General features: G+C 29.4%; 2 protein-coding genes across 7 annotated transcripts in view; one reads left to right on the top strand and one right to left on the bottom strand.

Moving 5' to 3' along the window:
* Positions 1 to 444: 444 nt before the first annotated feature.
* pch2 (pachytene checkpoint 2 protein) lies at positions 445 to 15,616 on the bottom strand. Of its 3 annotated transcripts, none has more exons than XM_014415171.2 (8): positions 8,671 to 11,462; positions 8,437 to 8,599; positions 8,153 to 8,356; positions 6,838 to 7,065; positions 6,431 to 6,621; positions 4,020 to 4,173; positions 3,400 to 3,527; positions 445 to 996 (listed from the first exon to the last, which is right to left on the bottom strand). In XM_014415171.2, exons 1-8 carry the CDS (start codon positions 8,712 to 8,714, stop codon positions 825 to 827), a joined length of 1,284 nt encoding a protein of 427 aa, XP_014270657.1. In that variant the 5' UTR covers positions 8,715 to 11,462; the 3' UTR covers positions 445 to 824. The 3 variants fall into 3 exon arrangements, with proteins under 3 accessions (XP_014270657.1, XP_066907771.1, XP_014270659.1); XM_067051670.1 differs by having other exon boundaries at positions 450 to 996; positions 9,355 to 11,462; XM_014415173.2 differs by lacking the exon at positions 8,671 to 11,462 and adding an exon at positions 15,488 to 15,616 and having other exon boundaries at positions 452 to 996.
* The window catches only part of LOC106677326 (palmitoyltransferase ZDHHC15), a 22,087-nt gene continuing 17,028 nt past the window's right edge, over positions 11,635 to 16,693 (top strand). The window contains exons 1-4 of one of the 4 annotated variants that reach the window (XM_014415175.3): positions 11,635 to 12,148; positions 12,229 to 12,350; positions 12,434 to 12,554; positions 15,500 to 15,723. In XM_014415175.3, the coding sequence (XP_014270661.1) occupies positions 12,010 to 12,148; positions 12,229 to 12,350; positions 12,434 to 12,554; positions 15,500 to 15,723 (606 nt within the window). In that variant the 5' untranslated portion in view covers positions 11,635 to 12,009. The remainder of the gene's footprint in view (positions 12,149 to 12,228; positions 12,351 to 12,433; positions 12,555 to 15,499; positions 15,724 to 16,693) is intronic. The other 3 variants (XM_014415177.3, XM_014415174.3, XM_014415176.3) reach the window with 3 other exon arrangements.

Here is a 16,693-nt window from a genome sequence, read left to right as displayed (position 1 = left end):
TAAAAAATGTTTTTTTGAATCCTACAAACTTCAGTTATAAGTATTTCTTTTAGACATTAAAAATTAGTCATAGATATTGTTTTTGTTTTTAATAAATTGTAAAATTTAATAATAAATAGTAATAAGAAATTGGTTATGTAATGTACAAATAATTTTACAGAATATTTTTTATTAAAAATATTTCTTAAACCATATATCACAACATATATTAACATGGCAATGGAAGTAGATAAATAAATAAGCTTAAATTAAAAAACACAATTGATCTTATAAGTAAAGAATGTATCTAAAATAATAAATTAAGTAGTGAAACAACTTTTTAGATTAAAAAGAACTGACAGATCTATTTTTTTTTTAAATACAATAAAACTTAGGTAACTTTTATTAAATAACAGTTTCATTAAACAGAAAAAGAAAAATTAAATTTCTTGTTTAGTGAATTACATTTAGCAGAAAAAAATGTTAAATAATAAAGCTAACAATTTTTACTAGAAATTTGACATTCCTCCTAACAATGTAAATATTCATTGTTAAGACATTAAAAGACATATTTAACCTTCATAACTAACCATGTATACATTTAAAAGAAATCCCGAATTTATATTTATGTAGTAACATATTATAAAACTGATGCATGAAAGTAATTTTAAAGCAATTCAGTTGTAAATTAACTCAAATAAAAATAAATCCTGTCTCTTTTCAGAAGAAAAACAATACTCAAACAAATTTACTTTAAAAAACTTCAATTCAAATATGAATCAGATTACATTACTCACATTTATATTAATGTGAATAGACTAAGTATCATAATCATAATCGTATATCTATTTAACATTTTTGTTGATTTCGTTTTGTTCTGATTTCATCTGTTTGACAACAGTTAACATAGCTGTGATAAATTCCTCTATTCGAACCACTTTTTCAGGCACTAATTGGGTTGAAAGTACCCTTAAAGGAACCTTTCTCAGTGATCGCCCAGTAAGCCCCTCTGATTCTCTAAAAAAAAAAAGAAAATATGATTAAAAAAAAAAATTATTTTACCAGGACATTGATACTATCCTAGTATGTAAAGGAAAAGTTTCAGAAAATAAGCCATAGTAAGGGAAATCGTGTTATATGCACAGTTCAGGGAGTTCCCATGAATTTAAATTGGCACTGGGGCTGATGTTACCTTGCTGAGACAGACACGATAGTCGTTTGAACCTAGCTATACCCCAGACATTACTTTACGATGATATCCCTTTAAAGGTATTAGTAGGTTTCGTTGTAATAAAATTGGAATATCAGACAAGTGTCCATACGGAGATAGCTTATGTTATTGAGGGTCAAGCAGAGCTAATAATATATATTAATGAGTTAGAGATTTGGCTTTGAGTCTTACTCTAGCGTCTGGTAATGTCAAGCAAGCTTCATTTTCTGGTTTTGAAGACATTAAAAAGTCTTTTCCTACAGTTTATAAAGAACTGGATAAGTTCAAGGGAGCATCTTATTTTATTCAGTTGAAACCCAATGACCAACTTTTTTTCATTTAGTTGTCCTCATCGGATTCCAACGCACTGATAAAGTTATATATATAAAGTTAAAAAAGAATTTGACCGAATGTTAAAGGATGGAGTTATTAAGGACATTGAACCTACTGAGTGCTGCTCTCCCATACTTATAACTGAAGATGAATGGGCGTATTTGTCTGGCTGTGGATTACACTTTAAGTTAAATTAAAATGTCCTCAGGGAAAAACTGGATTTACCCTCAGTTGAAGATCCTCTTTCATTGATTGACAAAGCAAAATATTTGTCAATTTGATCTTGATACTAGCTTCTGGTAAGTGCCTTTTAGAGCCTTCCAATGCAAGGTTTAAAACTATCATAACATTCTTTGTGAGATTTTAATTCAATTGCATCCTTCCCAGCATAACTTCGTCACCAGGACATTTTAAAAAAGACGTAGAGCTACCAGAGAGAAATACTTTATTCATCTATGCTGCCCAAATACATCAGGTTGCTACATACACAGCATACTAATCAATCCATAACCGGACATATATAAATTACATGATATAACCAAATAGAAAGAAAACAGTTTTTTTTCCCTTACAGTTTCCTTTTAAATCAATTTCAGTCTATACGCCAAATACAAATATTACAATTCGTTCCATTTTTTTTTCTTTCCCTTTTCTGTTCCTTCAATTTCACCATTTCTCAATTTTTAATTCCCCCGAACAACAAATTCACTCTCCCAACTTCACCCTTCTAGATCCTCTCCAGTGATCTGCTAAACAAATTCACTATTAGACGGCAATGAGACCAGACCATTAATAATAGTCACAGCAGTAGATCAGTTTACCAAAAAAACAAACAAATAAGTACATTCTACGAGAACAAGACTAACATAGATTCAAAGGAAAATATAATAAAAAGCCGGTTACAAGAAAAAACACTTGAATGGATAAATAAGTTTTTAAAAAAATAAATAAATAATAGTACTAATAAAATAAAATAATTTAATGAATAAATAAATTAAAATACACAAATCGACAGGTCCACAAATTAAAATAAATAAATAAAACAATGAATAATCTCCGAGCTAATAATAATTCAATAATTTAAAGCATTTATTGAAGGTCTTTACTTCAATCAGATGATTTTTCGTCTATGGGGATACAGAAAAGGAACACAATAAAAACGTACAATTAATATTGACTAAAGAATAGTGGTTTAACACTCAGTGCTGATAAATGTGAGTTCAAGAGGACTAGTAAATTATTTTTGGGCCACTAACTCACACACTATAAAGTAGGCGTATAGAGTCCAGTTCAATTTGCTTGACGGACGCTGAGTCCAGCAAAATGAATCTCAGGAAAACAATTATTTATGCAGGATATGTAATGATAGTGGCTTAATGAGACTTAGTATAACTGACACCACAATGGCCTTATATTGAAGGATTATAGATGTGAGATTGTATCCCATATTCACAGCAGTCATTCAACTATAGAGCACATGCTAGGATGTCAGTATGGTAGCTGGGGATTTGGTAGAGATTAAAAGTAAGGTGGAGGATGTCATATAGAGGAATTAATCTCTTATGCAATTGTGGAATAAGGATACTATTCAGAATTCAATTAGGAAAGGATACTATTCTAATACAGAACACTACTCTCATGGAATAATGCCGTGAATCGATCACTGAACTTGCAACTGTTGGTTGTCAAAGGGACGATGTCACATACGGAATTAATCTCTTAAGTGCAGAATGTGTTTGAAACTTATAAGATTGAACATGTGTAAGTTGGGATACAATTTATTAAGATTATACTATCTGTACATTACTAATGAAAAATAAAGTTTATTTTTGAACATTACAAAAAACATTAATTTATAATTTTTATAAAATAAATACCTAGCTAATTCTATTAAAGAGATTTCAGTATTTCCAATGCCTATATGGTTAGAAGTTTCAGACTGCACATCCAGAAATTTCTTTTTGTCATTTATTATATCAGGGCAAGTTCCAATTATTATCCCAACCTGGAAAAAAAAAATAGCTTGGCTATGAGTAATAGGAAATAGCAAATTGTTGAATAAAAAATGCAGGGAAAGAAGTTATATATTTACTATACTATATCCGTACACAGGCAGACAATTTTTTTTTTTTTTAGGGAATTCTTTATGTAATTAAAAAAAAATAAGTGTATAATAAAAACAAAATACTTCTTAGATACTTAGATATAATAAAAGTCAAACAGAGCATAGAATATAATATAAATAATGTATAACATAAAATATAAAACTGGGTGAACCAGTAAATCACAATATGTATTGCTTATAATAAAGTAATTTATGCATAAAATTACATAATGTTTAAATAAAGACACATATATCCACACCTACCATGAAGAAGTTGATAAGTCTAGTTAATTAGATAACGGATTATAGACTTCTTCATGGTATGTACGAATATCTGAAATATGTTAGGTGTTAGTTCATAAGATTCAGTAATGGTAGACAATTTTTACTCACTCTTAAAAGTTCTTGCAAACAGGAATGATAAATTGAATATATTGCAAATGGAGAAGGTTGCGGAATGAAAGCTTTTATATCCGCTCTGTCCACAAATGCAATATCTATGGCACCAGTTATATTTGATGTGGTGAGTATCATTACATTACAATGCCTGAAATAAGAAAAAATCATAAATGAACAAAACCTAAATTCTTAATTTAAATTATTTAGTATTATTGAAACAAACAATATGAAATAGGAGTAGTCACAAGATAGCTTAATGTTGTAACCAAATAATTGTTGGAAAAGAAGCAAAAATACTATCATCATATATATACTGAATCAAACATACATCGTGGTTTTGTATTGAGTAGATGATAAATTTCTACATCTTTCTATGATTGTTTACACTAAACATTTTAAGACTTCCAGAACAATATTTTAGAACTGTATGATAGTCTTACAAATATTTTTCATGCTGATTTTAATTATTCTGTATCATGTTAATATTTGATCCAAATCATTTTTGATTTTTAAAATAAAAATCACATTTTTAAAAAGGAAAAATTATTATTTTAATTCAATACAGAGTACATTTTTTAACCCTGAATAAAATCACACCCACTGTACTAGAGTATATACTCTAGTACAGTGTATATAATCACTTACAAATGGTAGTACAATTTGATTCCTTTTCCCAACTGTTTTCACAGCTCCTAACAAATAAGTACTTCCTAACATGAGTTAAAACTTCTCTTCCTTGAATTTTTCCCTTCACCAGAGCTCTCTTTTAACATAAAACATTAGTTAACCAACATGTTTGAATTCCACCTTCTCTGGTATCTCCTTTCCATGTTCTTGATATTCTGGTGGAAACATTCCTTTGTTTGTCACTGACATCACCAAGGTTCACAGGGAAAAAAACAATATTTGAATGTAAGAAATGAAGCTTCACATTCATGTTACATACTGATTTCATGAAATTCCTTAACACTTTTTTAACCTAAGTTTTCTACCTCTTTTCCACTGGAATCAGTACTTTCAAACAAACTGCCTTTCATTAAATGATGTAAAACAAAGTCAATATTACGACAAAAAAAGCAAGATTCTTGTTTACCACTCTACTTAGCACAGGGACTTCCATGGTACCATAACTTAGTTGAATATTCAAAGCTCCTAAATATCTAAAGAATATATGACCGACAATTGACAGTTTTTATCTATTTCTTACTGGTGTTACCAGTGTTGTGACAAAAAACTTTTACTTCCATATGAAAAATAAAATTAAGTTAATTTTTATAGGCTCAGGAAAATCAGCCATTATTTAAATATACGGTAAAATTCATGGTTTCTTCATTTTATTTTTTATAAAATTTATTTGTACCACATTGTACATTAAATACTGTTTACTCCAACAAAAATAAAGAGATAAAGAACAAGAAAAATTGATTTTGTTTGTTATTCGCTGATTGTCTAAAAGAGGATTAAATAATTTCACTAATTCTTTACCTCTGGTCCTATACCAGGAGAAACTAGTGAAACTCAAGTTTGAAGCAAATTGTTTGCATTTAGTTTTGAACCAAACAATAAAGCTGCATCTTCAAAGCAAATCATTAAGTTAATTTTTACAATAATTTGGGTGCAAAATCTTTTTCCAGCTGAAAATCATCAGCATCATTGTATTCATTTTCTGAACTGATCTTCAGCGGCAATCTCCAAAAATAGGAGAAGGAACTAGGATAGGGAGAAATTTCAGGCTTAACTGGTTGTAAGGTTTTATTACGACAAAACCATCGACATGATTTTGAAAGTTCGTCCAAACCATTGGGATAACAATTTTTTTTTGTAACATTTTTCAGTTACCCTTCGATACATATATTGCATACTTTTTGTGATGACTAATTTATATCTATATCTCTAAGCCTTGTCCCAAAGCATGCGTAATATAAATTTCTTACAAAACTAGTCATGTCTTTGCATTGCAATTACATAGTAAAAACATAAAAAAACACCTGCTTTATTCAAACTTTTGTGGAAACTCTAATTTCTAAGGGAATTAAATCAGAATCAAAAAGAGAAGCTCACATATCTTTGAACCTAAGAAATCGAGCAGAGAGCATAAGACTCAAGGTTATACCAATCTAATCTTCATAGATCATCAATGAATATGAAGAAACTAATTCATGTGAGAGCTTATAAGTGTGTTAAAAATAACATTCCTCACTTTTTTTCCTGCTTACTGATTTGATCATGATTTGATTTTCATTTGTTTATCTTTATAAACCTTCCCTTTCCTTATTAGTTTAGTCTATCAAACAAACTTATAAACATTTACATATACTAAACAAGTCCCTTGGTTAAATGAGCTCATATTATTTACTAGTGATTACAATAAAAGGAAACTAATTATACAAGAAATAAAATCTTACTCTTTCAGCATATCCAAGTGAGTTAAAAGAGCATTTACTACTCTTATTGAATCTGATGGTTCATTACCAGTGAAACTTGCTCTAGAGTGGGCCAAAGATTCAACTTCATCAACAAGAATAAAAACAAGTGTCCTGAGATCTAAAGCCATTTCAGCAAACTTTGAAAACAGTCTAGAAACCAGTTTCCCACTCTGTAAATAAATAGTATGTTACAGTAATCAAATGGTAATGCCCAAATAACGTGTGTTGCTTAAAAACAAAAATCACTTACCAATATTTTGTCAAATTTACTTATAAATACTAAGTAAAACATTCAGCATGAGGACATAAAATTGTAATTAACATTACAATAGTACAAGTAGTTCAAAAATTACAATTACATTTGGAAAAAAAAAATAACAGTGTACCTCTGAAAAAAATTTGGAAAATAGTCCATGCGAATTAATTTCAACAAGAACGGCCTGAGGATAGATATCAGCCATTCTCACTGAGATTTTTTGAGCCAATGCTTTGCATAAAGATGTTTTTCCAGTTCCTGGAGGTCCATGAAGTAGAACCACCCTGTTGCATGAAATTAGTTGAGAATTGACCCCACACTTTGAAAGATATAGCATAGACCTTGCATACTGTAACAACTACAAACAATTTTGAAATCAGTAGGTATTCCAGAAATCACATGTTACTAAAGCTAATTAGAAAAATAAATTATTCAACTTTCAATGGGTATCTTAGATCAATCACCTCATAATTAAAGCAGGTAAAAAAAAATTGAAGAAATTTATAAGTTAACATATTAAAACACATAAAAGCAATGGAATTCATGAACGTTCTCATTTAACATGAAATAAGAAAAAAAGTGCAGTAGTAGCTTTATAAAATGAGAAATACACGACTATTACAATTATAAATATCAATACTTAAATCTTAATTAAAACCATTACTACATGAATGTTCATATTTTTTCTATTAATAAATTGGTAATTTATAAAAGTTTCTTTACTTGGTTATAAATTTAGTGTTGTTTTGTTTCTAAATTTCTTTTAAAATTAATAAAGTATAGTGATTATTTTTTTCTTTATATTGTCTTCAGGTAATACTCCTAAATAATTTTCTATAATGATTTTTAACAAAATTCTTACTTTTAGGAGTCTTGTTTATTAATTTTAATAAACATTTTGAACTATCAATTGAGAATCTCTCTTGTCAAAGCTACAATGTCCTAATAGCAAACTTTGAAAGAACATTAAATATTTATCTCCCTATTGCTTTCCTGGACACTCTCTACCTACTACTATTATGTTAAAATTACAAATTTTAAAAACACGCATGTCAGCAACATATAGTTTTAAACTTGAACAAAACCATAATCTTTTATATTTTCACAGTTAAAAAGGTAATCGTTTTATGGTAAATTTATATAAAATAAAATTAAGAACTGATTATCATGATCAAAAGGACTTTTTGACAATTACAAATTTAAGAAAACATTTGAATGAACAAAAAAAAAAATAAACAAATATCTAGCAGCAATAATGGTCGATAGGTAAATAAATGGATTTTAACATCTCCCTGATGAATATATTCCAATTTAAATGTACTGAAAATATAACAATACATCACCAATGACAAAAATAAATTTAACAAAACATAAAAAGAGGAATAGAAAAATCTCAAACCTCAGAAGTGATATCATTAGAATGTAAATATTTAAGAAAAGCATACATCAGTTTTTATATTTGAATCAAATATGAGTGATTCCCAAAGGCCATGCAAACTGGTAGCTGGAAGCATATAATGAGTTGCGGCAGTCGTCTCTGTATCATCACAACCAATGGAGTCAGGTATTGCTCCTTCTCTGTTTAATCGGTAAATATGAATACACAGATCAACATCACTTACATTGACAGTGGAACCATCACCTGAAAGCTTATTAAGGAAAAAATTTGATAACAATAAAAGTTATAAAATCCTAATTACTAGTTTCATTAAATCATCACAGAGCCTACCTCAGAAATATGTTGTCTCCCTAACTCACAAATAAAAATAACTTCCACATTTTCTTGCAAAGCTTCCAATTCAAATACTGTAATTTGACTTCCAATTCGTAATACTGTCTTTCTCATTAATTCATCTTTAACATAGCCTATAAGTGCCTTCTTTTTAAAGACACTAAAAATTAATATAGAAATTTAGCCATGAGTGAAAAACAAGACATTTTAAAAAAACCAATCAACACCAACCTTTGATCTTTAATAATGACTTCTACATTTAAATTATTAGCCATAATTTAAAAGAAAATCTGGAAAAAACAGATAATCGCTAGAAAATTCTTTAATGCAAATTTAGGCGGGAAACTTCAACTACCATCAAAGAAGTACTTGAAGCAACTTGATGCTGAATTAAACCACTTATTGGCAAAAATTTTCCTTCTTTGATATATTCTTTTTTTTTTTAATATTTATCAAACTTTGTTCCCATAATATGAGTATGAGATAAGCTCTAACTATTTTTTAATTGTTTTAAATCGTGTATAGCTTAAAATTCTTAGAAACATGTCGAAGAGACAGGATAACTGATAAAGAAACGAGTTTGTTCCTAGGGACACCCACGCGGTCAGTTGAAATATCAATAAAACTAGACATGACTACAAGCTTCGATTCCCCAAAAATTTAGTACTGCACAGTCATCTGTCTTCTCTGACCCTTCGGATTCTTGTTCAATAGTTCTTCATGGAACGTAAGCCAGATGCGAAATAATTGTTTCGTCCATATTATCCACTTTTTTCCTGAACGCTTAGCATTATTGTGCCCCGTGCTTACTCTAACACTTACGAAAATGAAAAAGATTTCTCTGGCTAGAGACGAGTTTTTAAAGCACTTACTATTTACTTAGTTCACTTGTCCGACAAAATTTAATAGTATTACCTAAAATGAGGCTTTGGTAATGCCTCTTATAGACCTTTGTCTGCTACAACATGTAGAATTTTATCTCCCAGTCGTTGGTCTTCTAGTAAAATACAAACATGTTTTTATGGATTCGGGAAGATTTCTTCGTCTCTGTACCAATTCAATCATAGTAGAAAATACAAACATATTTCATCCAAAGTACTGAATCTCCTTAATCCTAGGCCATTTGAATGCAGAATTGGAACAGCTTTAGTTCCAAAATTGGTAATTAAAGTAGATGATATTTCACCTCAGGCATTTATCAATAAAATTGTTATCATACAGGACTCCAATATTATAAGGAAACCAAACGTTCACGTTGATAGAAGATGTTCCTTTAAAGCTGAGGAGGTATCAGTATTTTGTAGAATTGATATTAAGTACTTCCAGTTGTATACACTTTAAAGAATCAAGGTTCATTTAAAAAACAAAAGCAATACAACATTTTCAATACCCACGTCTTTTTAAAAACAAAAACCATTATCGTTGTTTTATTTTATTTCTATTATATCCCTCAAAAATCATTTTGAAAAAAAAGAAAGTTAATCATTGTTTACTTTTATAAATAACTGAAAAGTCTGAAGCCCACTGAAAGTAGGTTTAAATTTTCAGCTAAACATTTTGCCAATGTTCCTCAGTTAAATACGATAAATGTAAAAAGAAATTTAACTACATTTGGTAATACCATTGGAGACAAAAAAGAGGGGAAAAATAAGAAGTGAGGGATGGGACCAATAGATTCGGAGAAACGTATACCGAAAGACCAAAATGTTACATTACAGGAGAAGCAATTTTGTGACAAAACATTCTAGTATAGGTAAAAGGACATTAACCAAAACAAACTACCTTTCTTTTTGCACATGATTTTCTGTTATTCATTTTTTTTTCTTTTCGGCCATTAGAGTCCTATATTGCCTAACCATGGTTGGGGGTCAAAGTTCATCATTTTGTGGGACCACCACTCAATAAAATAGACGATAGACATCAAAAATTGGTAAGACTGTGTCTTAACCACTGAGCTACGGGCGGCCCAATTCTGTTATTCTTGTAGTCAAATTATTTTACAGATTAGTAACCTTCTGATCATTTTATTTTTCTTGAATAAAGGAGTGCTTCTAATGAAATTTTTGGTAATTGTCTTATCTGCAGTTAATTTTGGGTATATGTTTTATTTGTGGACGTGATAGCTGAACACGTTGGGGCGAGAGTCCCATAGTTCTTAGATTAGAACGTCGTGGGTTCTATTCTCAGCTGAATCAGTATTCTTTTCGAGGCCCCAATAAATGAATCTGGAAATCCTGGATAGATCCCCAATTGAGGACTTGAGCCATAAAATTATAAAAAAGGATAAGTGTTGTGTAGTTTGTGAAAATGAATATTAACCAAATAATTGTTATTATCGACTCTTATTTAAAATAACATATTTGTCAGAATATTTATCTCTGAAATAATAAAATTATAATGATTGAACTAATTGTCCTTTTTTCTTCGGAAAAGCCTTTTCTTATTGAACCTATGGGTATCAACACAGTAACTAACCAAGCTTAACCCATAAAGTTTAAATAAATTGCTGTGGTCAAAATGTAAGGAGATTGGTCTTAAAATTTCCATAAAACATTCTAGTTTATGAATACTATTACATTTTTTAACCCAAAACGGTTGCACTGCCCTTTTATCTACAAGACGGTTACGAATCCCATCTTCTAAAATCTGTATCCTTGAAGATCCAATAGAACTAACCTTTAGCATAGACGCTTAATGCAAATATTTAGTTCAAGACAATATTTTTTAACAGAAGCATATCGCATTTTCTTTCTTCATCTCAACAGATTAGTGATTAAAGATTGCCGTTATTAACCAATGATAAGACCACAGACCTGCTGGAAGTTAACAACATTCTATATCATTTACAGAATAAATATGCTGAAATTAGGTACACGCTACTATGAAATGACTGTACTACTTAGGTGAAAACTAAAATAATCCATTTTTAACCTCCCAATACATTCATTAGAAGCACCTTAGTTTATTTTGAGTAAAATAGATTTGCAACAAGTTTTTTTCAAACAAAGTTAAGAAGATTGGAATCATAAAGAAGTCATCCACTTTTTTCTCCCAATACATATTACTTCGAACTTTGTTAACATTCGTTCTAACACTACGTAATCAATGAATACTCTTTTCCCCTTCTCCTTCCTCTAAAAATGGCCCATTGAGAAAACTAGTCTTTAACCAACCCAGCTGTGGGAGAGCTAAGAGGTTGAAAAGTTTAGTCAGTGCTGTGTTATTTTAACCTTTACTCATCCATGTAAATAAAAGACTTCTTCTGATAATTTCTCTGTTGTGTAAAACTTATCGGTGAAAGGTTTCAGTACCATGTCGTGATATTGCTCAACCAATAATTATAGTTTTTAAAGAAAAGAATCTTTCATTCCTTTTTAAATATTTTTGATATATATTCAATTCCTTCCAATATATTTTTAAAATGTTTTCTAATCTAAGTTAAGCCGAATTTCTTTTGCTTAGCCATTAGTCTGGACAGACATTACTAAGTTGCTTAAAACTAGTACTTAATGTTTAAATAAAACCTCAATTTGGATTATAAAAGGGTGATGTGTGGAGTGAGTGAAGAAAATGCCTCCTGGAACAAGCATAAGAACTCCTAACACATTTTGTGGGCAAATTATTCATTCTGTAAAGTGGGTTCCAGTTTTGTTTTTAATATGTATAGTTGCTTGGTCTTACTATGCCTATGTTTTTCAGTTATGCATATGTAAGTTACTTCCTCAGTTCTATGTGTATTTACATTTGTTTAGTGAAACAACTATTTTTTTTTTTTTTTTTTTATTTCAGTGACTGTGAAAACCTTTTTTGAGAAACTTATTTATCTTATCATATATCATTTTTTACTTGTCATATTTTTATGGACATACTGGCTTACGATATTTACTCCTCCAGCTACTGTCCCAAGGAAGGTAATTTAAGTTTAGCAAAATGTTTAATAGTAAGATAAAGTCAGCAGCTTTTAGATAATTTTAATATTATATTGTATTTACAGTTTTTACTACCACCCGAAGAATTTGAAAAAATGGGGCGAACTACTGATGAAACGGTGCAAAGAAACATATTAGAGAACTTTGCACGCACATTGCATGTTGTGAATAGAACATTAAATGGTGGTGAGTTAGTTTTAATAATATGTACTGATAAACATATAACCTAACAGAGATGACTCATTAAGCATTTATCTCTCTCATTGATAATGATTTGTCTTAGAATTCTGTCCTGCAGTACATTTCCTCTAGTTTCTTTTTAAATTTACTCCTAAGTCGTTTAACTGTTAAGGCTTGAAATTTGTTGTTAATTGGATGTCTCATGTTTTTATTATATTAAACATGCTTTTGTTATGATTAAACATAATTCTAGAGCACATTTTTCTTCTGTGGAGTTCTAAATAGGGTTACTTTAGTTTAAGAATTTTTATTTTATCCGGTTTATTCTGATAAGGACACGTTTTGCATCGAAATTATATTTTATACCATTATTTTATTTTGCCTATTGCTGTTATATATGTTTTCACATATTGATTTTTTCTACAATGATACTACATTATTTGTTCACTAGTTCCCGTTTTATTAGACACTGGTTCCAAATTTCTATATATGTGCATAAAACTCGATTCTGAAACCTCGAAGATTTATTTACTCAAAGAAGAGTAGAGCTTATATTAAATATATATATATATTATCTGATCTGTTGATGAATCATTTATAACCCCTCCATGATTTGATAGGATAATATTTGAGTTTAAATTATCCTATGGTTTTTTGAGCAAAATTAGTTTAATCATGACAGTTGAGTGATGTTTTTGTTTCAATTTTGGAAGTTTTCTCAACCATTAAGAATGAAGATGTTTAGGTACTTTATTGCAGTGCTTTATCTTCCAATCTATTTTTCTATATAATTGTTTTTGAGCCAAGCTGACACTTTGTATAGAGATAATATACAGGAAAGAAAAAATCAAGCCATTCGAAAACTTAGAATGTATTTATACATACTATATCACAGTATAACTTATGATCTAATATAAAATTTATTGACTAAAAGAGGAAGGCTAATTCGAGAATGATAGAGAGAAGAACCGGATTAGCTTTAGAAAACTTTTCTAGAGAGATAAGAGAGTAATTAACAGCTATGTAGAAGAAAAAAAGAGGAAGCTGAGTTCAATAATGGAAGAGCTAAAGAGAAAAACAGCTGAGGTTTCTATCAAATGCTGAAAGTGTTACGATAAGAATTCTCAACCCGAACAAATATCTGCAAAGATAGGGATGGAAGACTACTGTGATAAAAGGGATAGGAGAGATCACTCTGAAAGATGGATTAATTATGTCAACAAATTACTTTACCTAGAAACTAGAAACTTTAACTAGAAAAACCTCAAGAAATTCTAATTGAATATCTACCAGAAATATTTGAAGACGATATGTCCTTTGAACCGCCAAACCCAGAGGTAGATGATATTTTAATAATGTTAAAAAATAACACAGTGGTGGGATTCAATGGGATCTCTGCTGAAATGTTGAAATATGGAGAACACATGAGATTTATGAACTAATTCTGGAAGTATGGAACAAAAAACTAAAACCTAAAGAATGGTGTAAGGCCATCATTGTACCAAAACATTAAAAGGGTGATAAATTGGAGTACTAAAATCACACAAGGATAACAGTACTATGTATGATTTATAAAGTCTTGTCAGTTCTGTTATTGAAAAAAAGATTAATGATAACAGCAGAAGACATAGGTAGGATCTGTCCTGGAAGGTCTACTATTGACAACATATTCACAACCAGGAACATGCTAGGGAAATGGAACCTTAAAACCTCCTCTTCATTGACAACAAACAGGCATATGATAGTTTAGAACCTATCATATTAGAAAAACTTAAGAATCTTAGATTTCTTTGCAAAACTTATTAGGCTGGTCAGGATGACCCTATAAAAGCAGAGGTTTAGGAAGAAGTATCCAGAGCCTTTTCTATTCAATAAGGAGTTTAACAGGAGGACCCCTTATCCCCAGTGCTATTTAATGCTGCTTCGGAAGATTATGTGAGTAAAGAAAACAAATGCTGAAGGATGTTCCTGTAATAATGTAACTCAATATTTTGTGTATACTGATGATGTGTTCATCATAGAAAAATATTTCTTTCTGGTGACATTTGCTGAATGTGAAAAGGCAGCTAGAAAGGAAGAGCTCATAATCTCTGAAAGTAAAACCAAGAATATGATATCATCCAGGAAAGGCTAGGCACGTAGATATCATATGTGAGGAGATTGAAGCTTTGAGAGTGTGGAGAAATTCAATTAACTTGGTGCAATTTTAATCTATGATATCGTAATGGAGGAAGAGATATAAGTAAGGGTTGTTAAATTAAAAACGAATAAATTACCAAGCACATCTAATTTACTGAATAACATCCAAAATATCAATATGTATAAAATCATCAAATTGTATTATTGCTAATTCTTTTGAGGACCATGAAAGAGATTGAGTTAATATTTGATAAATATTGGTTCAATAGTTTTTTCTTTACAAAAAAGAAAACAAGCCTTTTTTTTTTAAGATAAAAGTGTGATTTTAATTTTTATATATACATCAACATATCAATTTTAACATTAACATTAGGTTAATGTTAAAATTGATCAACTGACATTGAAAAAACAAAAATAGCACAATCACTTTTACCATTAAACCGAGGATATGTATAATTATTAGTATATATCTGTGTATACCCAAGGATATGTATAATTATAACTATATATCTGTGCATACTTAAGGATATATACAATTATGTGTATATACAAGTGTCTATCTGTTAAAATAATGTCATCTATAAAGGTTGTAGTGAGTCCTTAGGACTTCATAAAATTTACTCACCTAAAAAAGTATTTTACCGTTAGTATTGTACTTTGCCCTTAAAAAATATGCAATAGTTTTAATTGACTTATGTTAATAATATCTTTACTCGTATTCTTTTGAGTTGCTAAGCTAAGAAACATATTTAAGCAGATTTTATATATTAATAATAAATGTTCTATTAAAATACACATACTTATTATTTCAGCTGTTAGATTCTGTGAAAAATGCCAAGTAGTAAAACCTGATAGAGCACATCATTGTAGTGTTTGTGGTGTTTGCATTCTCAAAATGGATCATCATTGTCCTTGGGTGAACAACTGTGTTTCATTTACCAACTACAAGTTTTTTTTACTGTTCCTTGGGTATGCCTTTCTCTATTGTTTTTTCATCGATATAACCAGTCTGCAATATTTCATACTTTTTTGGAAGGTTTGTGATTAATTTTTTAAATACAAATAATTTTGTGTAATTTTTTTTTACTATCATTTTTATAAGGGTTAGATTGTAAATTATAAATTTGAGAAGCATAAAATAATATAAACTGCAAAAAGTTGATGATTGTAATTTCTATTGAAATCTGTAATTACCACCATATTTCTTTCATTTATTATATCAGTAATAACAGTATGTTTTTTACAAACAAATTAACACAGATAAAAGAAAAAACTTTTTGTTTTATGTTTGTATTCCAACAATTAAATTTTTATTGTTACTTAAAACCACCATCTGTTACTTATAAATTTTACGTTTGTAGAACAATTAGTTGGAGTTTAAAGAAATCTGTACTATTTTCTCAATTTTCACCAAATTATTTCAAAAATAACGTACATTTATGTTTTAAAGTTAAACTTTTTAAGATTAAGCTCTATGAAAATTCACTTTTTTCCTGATAAGTCATAAATTGTAGTAATTGTTTCTTATTTTGTAAAATATGAACAAAAATGTTTGCTCTACGAGAGAGATAATGCAGAAAAAATTAATTAGTCATTACAGTTTGCTATTAGTTTTATGAGCATTATATGTATAAAACTTTTTTTTCATTTTAGGGTATGAAATGCAAACAATAAAGTTGTATACCGTTGTATTATTAACTGATCCTCAAAATAAACAAATACTTGGAGCTAGGGGGAACCGCCTAAGGGCGGGCCAACCCACATTTTACAAATTATACAACTGTTCATTTAATTGTACTACTCATAGCTCAAATTGTAGAACTGTAATTTACATGAATTCTGTAGTTCAGTATATTTTTTTCAATATAGTTTAAGCAGGAAAAACAATAAATTTCAATATTTATCCCAGCATTTTGATTTGTACTTCAATTTTGTGTTCCACCTTATAAGTAAAATAATGTATTACGTGGTGATCACAAAAACATTTTTATATGTTAAAGATATAT

Source organism: Halyomorpha halys, unplaced genomic scaffold (genome assembly GCF_000696795.3).
Source record: "Halyomorpha halys isolate HHAL.00 unplaced genomic scaffold, Hhal_1.1 Scaffold94.1, whole genome shotgun sequence".
Lineage (NCBI taxonomy): Eukaryota > Metazoa > Arthropoda > Insecta > Hemiptera > Pentatomidae > Halyomorpha > Halyomorpha halys.
The sequence above is the reverse complement of the archived record's forward strand: the minus strand, read 5'-3'. Positions and strand labels throughout refer to the sequence as shown.